This window comes from Hippopotamus amphibius, chromosome 10 (genome assembly GCF_030028045.1).
Source record: "Hippopotamus amphibius kiboko isolate mHipAmp2 chromosome 10, mHipAmp2.hap2, whole genome shotgun sequence".
In the NCBI taxonomy this organism is placed as follows: domain Eukaryota; kingdom Metazoa; phylum Chordata; class Mammalia; order Artiodactyla; family Hippopotamidae; genus Hippopotamus; species Hippopotamus amphibius.
In genome coordinates this window covers 49,207,146-49,219,991 of record NC_080195.1, presented here as the reverse complement: position 1 = coordinate 49,219,991, position 12,846 = coordinate 49,207,146, and the positions used below count along the sequence as shown (strand labels likewise).

At 59.4% G+C, this 12,846-nt stretch overlaps 1 protein-coding gene across 1 annotated transcript in view; it reads right to left on the bottom strand.

Annotated features, from left to right (window-relative positions):
- The window catches only part of ADCY5 (adenylate cyclase 5), a 148,394-nt gene that overhangs the window by 39,121 nt on the left and 96,427 nt on the right, over positions 1–12,846 (bottom strand). Inside the window, exons 4-8 of the mRNA XM_057697711.1 lie at positions 7,939–8,050; positions 6,307–6,434; positions 4,395–4,553; positions 3,390–3,531; positions 1,309–1,449 (exon numbers count right to left, since the gene is read on the bottom strand). Of these exons, the coding sequence (XP_057553694.1) occupies positions 1,309–1,449; positions 3,390–3,531; positions 4,395–4,553; positions 6,307–6,434; positions 7,939–8,050 (682 nt within the window). The remainder of the gene's footprint in view (positions 1–1,308; positions 1,450–3,389; positions 3,532–4,394; positions 4,554–6,306; positions 6,435–7,938; positions 8,051–12,846) is intronic.

Genomic DNA, 12,846 nt, shown 5'->3' with positions numbered 1-12,846 from the left:
GAGCAAGAGTGGTGCCTGGAGCCCTGGGTGGCACTGACCAGGTCTGGGACATCCAAGTTCAAAGCCCTGGGGGAAGGCTGGTCTCTCCCACTCTGTCCCTTATAACCTTGGTGTCCTGCAAATGGCAATCTTCACTTTTCACTGCTGTACATTTTCCTTAAACCTTTGTCACCTGCTACTTGCTAGCTGGCAAGAAGCAAAATGACTGGCCCCTAGCCTGTCCCCTTCCTCAGACCTCTGGATCTGTCTGCCGACTCAGCTGGACTCCCATGGAATCTCTAATCCCTGCCGCTGCAACTTAAACCCAGTCTGACCCACAGACCCCCAACATGGGGCTCCTAGTGTGGGCATGATCCTCTCCCCTTCCTCTACCTGGATCTGTGAGAACTAAGTACCCGTGCATGCGCGCGCGCACACACACACAGCTTCCCGCACCCTCACCCATCCCTCCCTCAGAGTGGGCAACTCCTGCCTGGGTACCAGGCTGCCCTTGAGCTGAGGCATGTGCTCAGATGTAGAAGCCAAGATCTCAGATAAAAAGAAAGAAAACACTGCTCCTGCAGACGGACTTCTTGTTATCCTCTTCCTCTTCCTCCAACCGTCTAAAGTCTTCTTTCTGGCATTACTGATGGAACCCAGGCAGCGCATCCTGAATCAGCCTGTCCCTGGTGTGTGCAGGGCGGCTGAGGGTGTCTGCCCCCCGAAGCAGGCAGGGGCCCTTGGGATGGAGGCAGCACCCCTACCACAGCCCCTGCTCACTCAGCCCGCGTGCTCCCGCAGGAAGACGTATCAGCAGGGTGTCTCTCAGCACAGAGGGTGAAGGACCATCGCCTGGCGCTTGCCAAAAAGCATTGGGATGGTTTCTAAGCAACTGAGCCAGAAGATGTGCTTCAACTGCCTGGGAAATGCACCAGATGCTGGAAGGTGTCTGACCAGCTGGTGGCCACCCAACTCCCCGGGGCTCCCCAGACGGTGCCAAGAGACCCCTGGAGGCTCTATTCGGACCCTGAGTCCAGACAGACGGGTCTGCTTCCAGCCTCCACCAGCAAGCTCTGCAACAGGGGAGGGAGGAAGGGGCGCCACTGCTCTGCTCCAAAGCCAAATTCGGCATGCCCAGAGATGCTAGGGCTCACGGAGAAAGCCCGGGGCTGGAAGTTAGGTGCTCTGTCTCCTGGTCCAAAGTCAGTGTGAGCCCCCTTTCATCATCTTCTTCTGTGTCTCTCCAGGTTCCCTGGCCCAGTCCTCACCCCCATAGAAGAGTCCAGGCCCGGAGAGCGCAGCCCACACACGGCCCCGCCAGCCACTCACCATCCGCTTCATCTCCTTGGACACCTGATTGCCGCCCAGGTGGTTGTAGAAGGGGCGCTCGGCCCCCCAGGGTGGTGGGTTGTGCCCAATCGAGTTGGTTCTCTGGCGATTCATCTTGGCAATCATAGCCTTCTCTTCTTTCTGGGAGAGCAACACAGATGCATCAGCCTGTGAGCAGGGCCCGTCAGGTGAGCCCAAGTAGGGAGTTTCTCATTCCTCCCAGGTGCCTGGCCAGGGGCCCCTCCCTTCTCTGCATAGCCTGGAGCCCAGCGGTCTGCCAAGATCCTAGAGCTCACCCAAGAAAGCACCCTAAATCCCTCCAAACTCCCCACCAGCCCTGGCTGGGAGCTGCGAGCCTCAGGTAGGAGCAGCAGAACAGGAGGACTAGGTTTGTCTTGTTAGAAAGCCAAGGTGCATGGGAACATCCGTCACTGAAACAGAATCTTAGAGCCTGGGTCTGAAAGTGCCTAGGGGTGATGGAGGGAGAGAACACCTGAGATTCCAATTTCTATCCCCAAACAGGCATGTTCTAGCACAGCGGACAGTAGGACAGGCCCTGCTGCTCAGAAGGCAGCTTCTGAAGGTGTGGGTCATTAGAACATGAGATTCTAGAGCTGACACGCATTGCACAAACACACAAGCGGGGCCTCAGCCAGCTCTCTGTGAGCCAACCACAATCTATCTGTCCATCCATCCAAATGAGCTCGAGGTGGAGGGTTGGAGAGGACCTGGGGGCACCTGGGTGGCCTTCCCTTCAACTCCCTCCCTGAGCCTGGGAAGGGAGCCCGTCAGATCAGGGAGGCAGAGGGGCGGGGACACAGCCTGCTTCAGCAGACACTGCTCTGGGTCAGGGCTGGAGGTGGGGGGTGACATTTTCTGTCTCCATTTCATCTCTTCTGGACCACTTGTCAAGCTAGAAGAACCAAGACCCAGAGAACCCAGGACAGAGACTAAGCCTTCAGCCTGGGCGGGGCAGGAAGGTGAGGCTTGAGGCCCTGTGGGCCTGGCAGAGAGGAGGGGTGCAGGAGGAAGGCCTGGGAGGATTTCAGTTCTTTTAGACTCCAGCCAAACAACAAGCAAATGCTTTAATATGAGTCAATTAAGCCAGTAAGTGCTTTCCCCAAAGCACCTAAATCCTCCCACCCCTCTTCTGGGTGTCTGTGGCGGGGCCTGATATAGCTCCCTCAGAGGCCCCTGCAGCCTGGATCCCTGTGCCGGGCTGTTCGTCTCTGATGTCCCTCTCAGGGTGGGTGCCTGTCTCAAAGAGCTCTGCCCTCCCTGAAAAATCTACTTTTGCTGTCTCCAAGACTTTCTCTGAACTTTTCTCACAGCTTACTTTTGTCTTTAGTCTAACTCCTTAGGAAAGAAACAGGGAAGCTTTTCTCTATCAAAGGGCTCTGACCAACAGATATATTCAGTTGAAAGATTTATGAGTAAAAGGCATTTTAATCTAGGGAAAAATATAAAATGGGTAAAATATAAAATGTTCTCTGCTTTAAAAATTAAGAACATGGAACATGACACTATTAAAAATAGAACACTGAAGTCGACTAATAATTCAGCTTCCTATTTTGGTGAGTGTGGGCTGAGACAAAAGAAGGAAGAAGAAAGACTGGAAAGTGAAAGAGGGGAAAAGACAGTTTCAAGAAACAGAGACATATAAGTAACAGGCAGAGAGAGCGCGCGATCCACCTAGTTAGGCGATAGACGAAGAAGGAGATGGTACACACAGAGTTCCCTGACGCTTCATTTCCATCTCGCAGCCTTCTGCTGTGTTGTTACTAACTGCTCTGAGGTCTGCTGCATTTTTGCGGCAGAAACAAAATAAGAACATCCCCTCTTTGCCATCAGCCTTTGCAAAGCCTCTTATTAGCTCTCATGTCCCTCCTGAGACGCAGGAACCACGAACTTGACTCAAGGCAAGGGTAAGAAGAGAAGGAAGCAGCAGGCCTAGAAACACCCCTCCCCCAAAGAACGAAGCCCTCCCATCCCCCGCCCCCGCCCTAGACCCCGCCCCCAGTCCCAGACCCCCGTCCCCAGCCCAATCCCCGGCCCCCAGCCCCAGCCCCTGGGCCCCGGACCCGCTTCTGGGTGCAGCGCAGGATGAGGAAGGTCTCGATGCTGTGCTCCTTGAGGTAGGCGTTGCGCTCGCCCCCGCAGCCCGGCTCCACCTCGTAGTCGCCATTCAGGTAGTTGAGTGTGGCCTTGGTGATGTGGATGCGTCTGCGGGTGGGCGGGGAAGCGGGGAGGGGAGGGCGGCGGACATGAATGTAGAAGCCCCGCCCCCACGCAGAACCAAACTGCAGCCGACTCCCCCCATCACTCAAATCCCAGGGCCCCAGACTCTGGCTCAAATGCTCACCCCACCTGCCTCCCTCCAAGGTCATCAAGGTGGCACGGGGGGCCCCTCCCCAGCTCACGTCCACCGAGACCACACCATGTCACAGCGGCATCATCTTATAACAATGTAACACCTCAGCCTGCCGGAGAACACGGCCTCCAGTCTCACAAACTTTGCAAACCTGCTCCGAAGCCAGCGGTGGCTCCTGCTGGCTATGGGACTGTGTCCAAATTCCCCAGCTTGGCATGAATGTCCTTCTTTTAACACAGGCACTGTTTCTCCCACTGGTTCCTAAAAGGCCATCTGCTCTACTTCCATACCTTGGAAATACTGTGTCTTCCTCCACCTGTGCCTGTCCTCAGCCTGGCCCCTCTCCCCACCCCCATCTCCCTCACCTGTCCCCATCCTGCCCCGTCTGCCAGGCCAGCTCACCTTCCACCTCCTGCGTCCTGGCCACCCCTGAAATTACCCAGGGTTCCTCCCTCCTCTGGAAGTCTACCCTACCTCCCGCATCGTACAACAGGCCGCCAGGTCCTGTGTAAGTATTTTCTGGGTGCAGAATGGGTGAGGTTGGGACCATGCTCGCTACAAGCTGCCACGTGTGGTGTCAGTGCCGGTCACTAGAGGAACTCCGCTTAAATTCTGCCGGCCCCAGGGCTGCAGCTGGCCGGCCCTGCCCACCCTGGGCCCTCCCCACGACAGCCGCCTGGGGGAGGCCGGCGGGAAGCGGCCCTAGCTCACTCACCCGGCCTTGCCTCCAGCCTCCATGTGGTTGGCCAGCGTGACGTCGTTGGACCAGACGTCGAACTGCCACTTCCGGAGCCCAAGGACGCCGCAGTGCACGCGCCCGCTGTGGATCCCCACTCGCATGTTCACGTTCACGCCTGTCACCTCCCGGACCAGCCTGGGGACGGAGCAAGCGTAAGGCCGGGAGGGGCTCAGGGCCAGGCGCAGAGAGCGGGGCGGGGGGGGGGGGGGCCGCAGGCAGGAGGTCAGGGAGCGTGAGAAGGCGCAGGGGTCAGAGAGTCATTTCTCTTGGAGCCGGCCCACGCGCAGAGCCTGAGACTGCTGCACCTGGAGGGCGGGGGCTGGGCCCGGGGCGCGGGCGCGGGCGGCGGTGCGGCGCTGTTCCCCGGCTCGCCCACAAGGTGGCGCAGCGCCCCACAGCGCAGCCCCTGCCGCGCCGCGTCCCCCGGCCCGGGGTACCGGAGCCCGCGCTCCCCTCGCGCAGCGGCGAAGCCGTGCTCTGCAAAGGCGAGCGCACGTCAGGGCCGACGTGAGTCAGCTGTCAAGTTACAGTCACTCCAAACCCCACTCATGTAATTCTCAGATTTATCCACACTGCTGCTGCTTCGACATCAGCAGGAGAAGGGAGAAGAGAACACAGGCCCTGCCCAGGAGAGAGGGGGAGCCGGGGCAGGTGCAGGGGGCGGGGCGCTGCACGAGCCGCAGGACAGCTCCAGCCCCAGCACACGCCCCGTGCACGCCCCCGGTGGGGGGCAGTGGGATGGGAGCTCTACAGCTCTGGGTGTGTGTCTGGGGCCCCGGGGCTGTGGAAGAGGGAGCTGTGCTCTGGGGGAGGTTCACCTCGTGCACCGCCTAGGGGTCTGGGCCCTCCCTGGCTCCCTGACTCCCTGGCTCTCGGGGTGTGGGCCCACTCAGCCAGCCTTGAGGCCGGCAGCCGGATTTGGCCTGGTGGGCAGGGCCACCATGGGGACTCCGGCCCACCCCCCGCCCCACCCACGAGCGGCTGACACCCACCACAGGGAACACTTATGTCACCCATCTGTTGCTCTCGTCCTGCAATCAACTCTGCAAATGCCTTTGCCGGAGCTGTGCCTTCCGCCCACAAGGCCTCTGGCCACTTGCTTGGGTTGAGATCTCTCATGCTACCTTTTTGGCTTAACTCCAAGGCCACCTCCTTCAGGAAGTGAAGACTTCTTCTAAAACTCACAGTTCCTGAACCTGGACACAGTCTCTGACCCACTCCCTTGGCTGACCTGTAAGCTTGGATTGTCCACATCATTTAATGACTGGGGCTCCTTCTGTGGTCAGCAGTGACCAAGAACTGGCCCAAGATCCTGTCTGCTATTGCCCCCAGGAAGGATGGATTTTCTGAAACAGGAACACCTGTGTTTGCATACACCTGCCTAGCAGTATTACCCCGCGGAGCTGTTTAGCTCCCGTGAGCCCAACCTTTCTCATCTGGGAAGAAACGGGACTGGTGGCTTCTACCCCTGGCTGGGTGGCTGTGAGAAGACAGGAGGCCTGGAGTGCAAGGCCCCCCCACGGCACAGGGTGCAGCACGATTGCCAGCCAGTCCTCCTCTCCTGGAGGGGTGGTTCCACACCTCCTGCTGCCCTGGAGTCTGCAAAGCACCCCCTTCTTCCAGGACACGTCCCACTGTGCAGAGCTTCCCAGGCTGCTGTGGGCAGAGGAGCCCGGGACAAGGCTCAGGGCCTGGAGGTGTAAATCAACCCTCCAACGTGGCCAGGGTCCTTGGGAGGTGGCTTGGCCCTGCTGTTTCCCTGCCTCCATCAGAGCAACATGAGTCAGTTACTTGGGCTGTGAGACAGTCCCCCTGCAGACAGGCAGTCCCCATGGAGATGGACAGTGTCCCCACAGGCAGGCAGTCCCCCCTGGAGACGGGCACTTACGAGATGGCCTCAATCATGTCCACGCCCATCTCCACGCAGCAGTGGGCATGGTCAGCCCTGGCTTCAGGCAGCCCTGAGACGCAGTAATAACAATCTCCCAGGATCTTAATACGTAAACAGTGATTCTCCTGCAAAGCAAATTAACTTTAAAAATTAAAAATAGTAGGAAAGAGAAGTGGGAGGGAAAGAAACAGGAAGCAAACAGATTCACCCCGTGCCTGGAATAACTTGCCTTTTAGGGCAGCAAGCACAGACCCAGTGCCGGCGTGAAGTGTGGCCCCAGCCCGGGGACAGGCTTATCGGGAGCCGTGGGGGACAGAGGACAGGCTGAGCCGCCCGCCCTGGAGAAGCATTCCAGCCACCCCAGGCTCAGGAACTCACTTGATGGCCACAGCTGAGGCCCAAGAAGAATGCAGCTGGTTCAACGTGGCATCAAATGGGGCAGACCCATCAGTGTGAGAGGCCCCGAGCTGAGAGTAAGGGCCCCATCCCACTCCCAGCCCTGGGACACACTCTGGCATGGGGCCTAAGGTTCTACTAACAGTTTTCTGACTCTCCTTTTGTGAGAAGACTGAAGCAGAGAAGAGATTTCACTAACGCTCACCTGGCCCTCAGCCTGAGATTTTTACCCAGGCAAGTTCTGCTATGCCAGCAGGCACGTGTGCGCTAAGAGAGCCACAGAGCGGACACACCCGCCCGCTGCTGGGCCACCCCGCCGGCCGCAGCCGGTGCGTAACTGGGATTGAGGTGGACTGTCGTTGATCACCAGGGCTGAGCTGTCCAGGTCTGTTTCCCAGAAGTTATTTCATGGAGCTAGGGCACTGGGACCCGCGTCTCTGTGCCCTGGATACCTTAAGGCCCTTCCGATGCCCAAGGGCCAAGCACGTCCCCGTTCACCTCGCCCGCGTTCAGGGATAAAATGAGTGAGGAGTGAGGAGTGAGGCCCACCGTCCATGCCCTCGGAGGCCCGGGCACCACCTCTCATCTACAACCTGGCCTGGCATCCTGTGACGGCCCAGGGGGCATGTCCACGTGTCGGTGGACATCGCAGTAAGTGGCCCCTGACACAAGACCCTCCAAAGGCACAGGGCGTCACTCAAAGTCACAAAGGCTGGGAAAGGACGACAGACCATAAACAGGGACTAACGAACGTGTGTCCTTCACCACTGCATGCCCAGGGGTCACTTCCAATCTGTCCCAACGTGGAAGAGTCCTCTTTCCGTGAGTCCCAGGGGCGACACACAGCTGTCTGCCGGCCAGTTGAGGTTCAGACTCACTTTTTTTTTTAATCAGTCTGGCCACCCTCATCAGCAAAGTGGCTCTGTGGCACCGAATTTGCTCCTCCAGACACAAATTCCACAGATTCAGGGGTCTGGGCTGCATTAGCTGCAGGCCTCAGTACCCACGTCTACGGATGGAGGGCTTGCTCCCTTGGGTGACACTGCGAGAGTGTCTCTGAGTGTGTGGCAGGGCTGACGTGGGCGTGAGGACACGCAGCCACAGCCCGTGTGGCCCTCCACCCCAGTTCCCAGCGGCACCCTACCCCGGGCATCCCAGAGCAGGCCACCCTGCCAGCCTGGGCTCAGGGCTCAGGCGCACGGGCTCCCCGGGGCCACGGGCAGGGGCACTCACCGCGGCCAGCTTGTCAAAGCGGGCGAAGAGCTCGTTGAGGGTCATGACCAGCTCCTGGGCAGTGCACTGAGACGCCAGGCTGGTGAAGCCCTCGATGTCGGCAAACAGGATGCTGGAGAGACAGGGGGGGAGACCCCCGGGGGGAGGAAGGTCAGGGGGACCCAGCGGGGGCCACTCTCCACCTTCGAAGGGCTGCCGGCCAGCAGGAGTCCTGGGGGCTCCACGTGGCTGCTGGGGAGGGGACAGAGAGCCAGCTGACACAGCCGCTGGGGAAACACCCGGCCAGCCTTCCTTTCCGTATCTCCCTGCACCCTCGCTCCCGCCCGGGAGGAAAGGGGGTGGAGGCACGCGAGGCCTGTGTCTGCCTGAGCCGGTGCAGACAGGGCTGTCCCCCACCCCCAGCCCCCTCTCAGGCCTGCCCCCCGTCTGGCTCCCGAGCAGTCCCCTCAAGGCGGCTCGGCCCAGGAGAGGGGGCTTCGGTTCATCTTGTCTGGAAAGTGTTTCAGGCCCTAATGGTGGCCGCAGAGAGGTCTCACGTCCCAGCCCCACCCCGAGGGAATCTGACCCCAGGCCCTCCACCTGAGGGAGTCCAGGGAGAAGGGAGAGGAAGACACAGCCAGTAAGCGTCTCTGGAAGCCCCCCAGCTTGTCCTGCCAGCCTCTTCAACCTCACCCCGGGCCCCTCAGGTACACCTGCTGGCGCCTGCTCTGTGCGTTGTCATCTGTCATCCATTCCTGAGACTGAACGTGTCTTCCTGTTCTTTCAAAACAGACTACCAGGGGGGAGGCCCCAGGGCCAGAATGTGTAAGGGCCCCAAGAGTTTTTTCTTAAAATGGATGTAAAAATGTAGTAACTCTTGTGAGCTGAGATGCTCCTGGTGGCCGGGCACGGGGGCTGGGGTTTCTGACCTGCCACCTCACGGAGCCCTGCAGGCAGCCTGAAGGAGGGCCTGGTGTCCCCATCCCAAGATGAGGGGGCCGAGCCTCTGAGAGGGGCCATGGACAGGAGCTCTCCCCACGGCCCGTGCTCTCTCCTCCGATCCAGGCAGCTCCCGAGGCTCCAGGCCAACAGTCTCACTTTAAACCAGATATAGAACTAAACATGTCGTGTCGCTTTACTTGGAAAATGTGTGTTCGTGCATTAAGCATGCCTTTTCATTCTGCTGCCTGACATCTGGGGCCTTCCTGACCTGGGGAGCCTGCCCCTCCCAGGCCAGCCAGTCCCTGGAGCCAGTCAGCCACTCGCCTTGGAGTCCAGAGCCTCCCACCCCAGTCAGACTCCCACACCTGGCCCACCACTCCCCCACCCCACCCCCAATCACCCAGGGACAGGTGCCAGGTAACCGGGATCATCCTAGGCCCCAGAGCCCGCCAACATTACTCAAACTAGCCAATCCCAAGCCTGCTCACCCCGCCTCATCCATTCCTTCCTGCAGAAACCACAGCAGAGGCTCCTGCCCACGTTGCCCTCACGCAGCCTCCGCACTGACCCCTGCGCTTCCCCGTGGCCCCCCTCCCATGGTGTAACACATCCTCTCCCCTTGGGAACTGTCACAAACCATCCTTTTCAGTGCCAGCCGCCTCCTGACCGGTTGGCCTCACCATACCTGGAGAATAATACCTACATTTTAAAATAGTTGGACACTGTTCTAAGCACTTTACATGTGTAAACACATTTAAGCCTCACAACAGAGAGGTCGAGGCACCTGCCCAAGGCCACACAGGCAACCTGGCTCCACAGTCCAGGAGTTAAGCCAATAAATATCATGCTGTCTGTCGGCCCCACCATCATCTTAAGTGAATAAAAGCCCAACTCCCTGGTCTGGCATTGTCTACGGGCCAGAAGGAGGTGGAGGGGCAGGTGCGGCTGCCGTCGGCGGGCGAGTACAGGGCTCCATCCTGAGGGGACACGCACGGCATGGCGGGGGGGGGGGGGGGGGGGCCTCCCGGGGCTTGGGCCAGGCAAGTACAAGAAAAGTGCTGGAGGGCAGCCCCCGGGCCCCGAGCCCCGTGCTGTTTCGTGGCTTCGCAGCTCCTCCACCCACTGTGACCCAGTCCAGACCAGCAGACAAGTGCAGGAGGAACGCCACAGAGGGTGGGAGATACGGGGGTGCTGGCAAGAGAGGGGACACTCGGAAACCAGACAAGCTCTCCAGAGCGGCAGCCCCGGGGCGGGGCGGGGGCGTGGACCACGAAAGGCGGAGCCCCCCCCACACACACCGTCGGGCTTTGATGCAGACAGGCTCAGCGCCCGCCCCCGGGGGAGTCTGCGGACACCCGCGCTGGTGAGGGGGCGCGTGGGGGAGGCGGCCACGCCCCAGACGCTGACCCCTGCTCCCCAAGGAGGTGCAGACCCCAGCCCAGCCCACCAGCCTGACTCTCGGTCTCTCAGGAGCCCCACCCCACCAGGAAGAAGGGGAAGGTCGCTCCCGGTCTCTGTGAAAGCGCCGTGACATGGTGGTCTGGGAATCCTTCTCTGCCTCTTAGGAAATCAAAGCCAAGAGGAGCTGGGGTCAAGATCAGCTGCTCCAGAGTCAAGGAACACCTTGAGTAGGTGTCAGTATTTTGAATGCAAAGCCAGCAGACACCAGGCCCAGGGGCAGGTCCACGCTGGGTCCCAGTCTACAGAGCAGAAGCCTGGCTTTGGGGGCTGATGAAACCCCCATGGTGGGAAGGAAAAATATCCCCAAACCCAGCACGGGCGGGAATGCTACCGGGCAGCGTAACCCGCAGAGCCAAGCCGAGGAGAAGAGGGGAGGAGGGGAGGAATGAGCTGCCCCGAGAAGCAGGAGGCCACGTGTGTGGCCCAGGCCTCGTGGGGCCTCGCTCCACCAAGCCCCGAGCCCCGCGGCTGCCCGAGCTCCCCTGGCCACTCCGCCAGGACGGCTCCGCCAGGACGGCCCCGCCAGCCACACACGGACACGGGCAGGCCCACGACCCTTCTCTTTCTCCACAGGGATCTGGTTGGGCCTAGACGGCACTTTTCTCCACTGTAGCTCTCATCCTCTAGACCCGTGGTTCTCAGACCTGGTGGCCGTCAGAATTCCCCTGGGAGCTTTTATAAAGGGAGGCCCTAGAGCCCCATCCCCAGAGATTCTGACTTCATTGGCCTGGGGTGGGGCTCGGCTATTGTTTTTGTTCTATTTTAATCTTCCCAGGGCTGAGCACCACTGTACTAGTGTAAATGTCACCTCCTCAAGGCTTCCTCCGCCCTATTTAAACCTACAACCCCTCCCCTGTGTCTAGTCCCTTCCCTACTGTACTTTTCGCCATTTAATATGTTTATTATTGTTGTTGTTATTTACTGTCAGGCTCCTGTCTGCTTCTCCCCACTAGAATGTAAAGTCTTAGAAGGAGGGATTTTGGTCTACTTCATTCAATGCCACATCCCAGCCCCTAGTACAGCGTCCGGCACGCAGAGGAACTGCTCGATAAAATTTGCCGCGGAATGAGGACAGGGCACAACTACCTCGCCCTCTGCTCTATCCATCCCCCTCTACGCGCACACACAGCACAATACCCAGCATGTAGTGGCTGCCTGCGTTAGTTTCCTAGGGCTGCTGTAACAAAGTCCCACAAGCTGGGTGGCCTAAGACCACGGAAGTTCATTCTCTCCCAGTTCTGGAGGCTAGAAGTCTGAAGTCAAGGTGTCGGCAGAGCCAGGCTCCCTCTGAAACCCTGGGTAGAACCCTTCCTGGCCTCCTCCAGCTTCCGGTGGGGGCTGCCGACCCTCGTGCTCCTCGGCTTGCAGCTGTGCCACTCCCACCTCTGCCTCCGTCCTCATACGGCGTGCTCCGTGCGCATCTGTGTCTTTGCATGGCATTTTCCTCTTCTTATAAGGGCACCACTTATATTGGATTAGAGGCCCACCGTCTCCTGCGTGACCGCATCTTAACTTGATGTCATCCACAAAGACCCTATTTCCAAATAAGGTCACATTCACAGATACCAGGGGTTAGGACGTCAACGTATCTTCTAGGGGGACACAACTCAACCCACACCGTGTCTACTCTGTGTTTGCTGAATGGAAGAGAACACTCATAGTTTAAAGAGAGGAATATGCGGGACCAGGAACTCTAGTCGCTGTTCCTTCTGTCCCACTGGGCCGCTTGAGGTCCCAAGCACGTCGTCTGAGACGCAAGCCTGGGGAGTCCCAGGCCTGGCACCCAGCAGACATCCAGCAGCGGTCGTGGAACAAACGGTGGAATCGTGGCGAAGGCCGGGCCGCTTCCTGGTCTGTGCCAGGGGACACTGGAAAGAACATGTGTGTGGACGGGGCCCCCGGGTGCCCTAGAAAGCCTGACCCTCCCTCTGATCTGCTGGGATCTGCTCTTCCACAAAAGAAGTTCTTTCAACAGCTGCTGAGGAACCAGGGTGGGGCACGTTGCTGGCTCCTTTCCTGCAGGTGATGGGACCGTGACCAGCAGCCAGGGAGGAGGTGGCTCCAAGCAAGGCTTCTAACTTGTGCGGAAGCTCGGACAGGCCCCCCGTCTGAGCCCTGCAGCCTCTCCTCCATGTTGATGGAAACTCTGCCACCTCCCACATCACCCCACCTCCTGTCAGAGGCGACGTCGCACTCCTCTGCCGCCTCGAGGGAGCGTTCTGCTTAGTGTCTGTCACTTCTGGAGGCTCCTCTGTTTTACGAGGTTTACCCAACGGCAGGCTGTCTGTTCTGCCGGCCAAGATTTCCTGATCGGCTCCTTGGTGATTCCGAAGGCCATTTTACAACAGCGCGGGGCCCAGACACGCGGTGAGGTACTAATTCATCGATTAGCTCCCACGTTAGAACCTGTCTTGGCAACGCGATCAGGCCCTCGTGGCGGGCGCACGGCAGCTGGGTAGGCCCGCTCCGGCTGTGCGCGCCTCCCTAACTGCCTGCCATCCATCACTCACGGTCGCCTGCATTCGA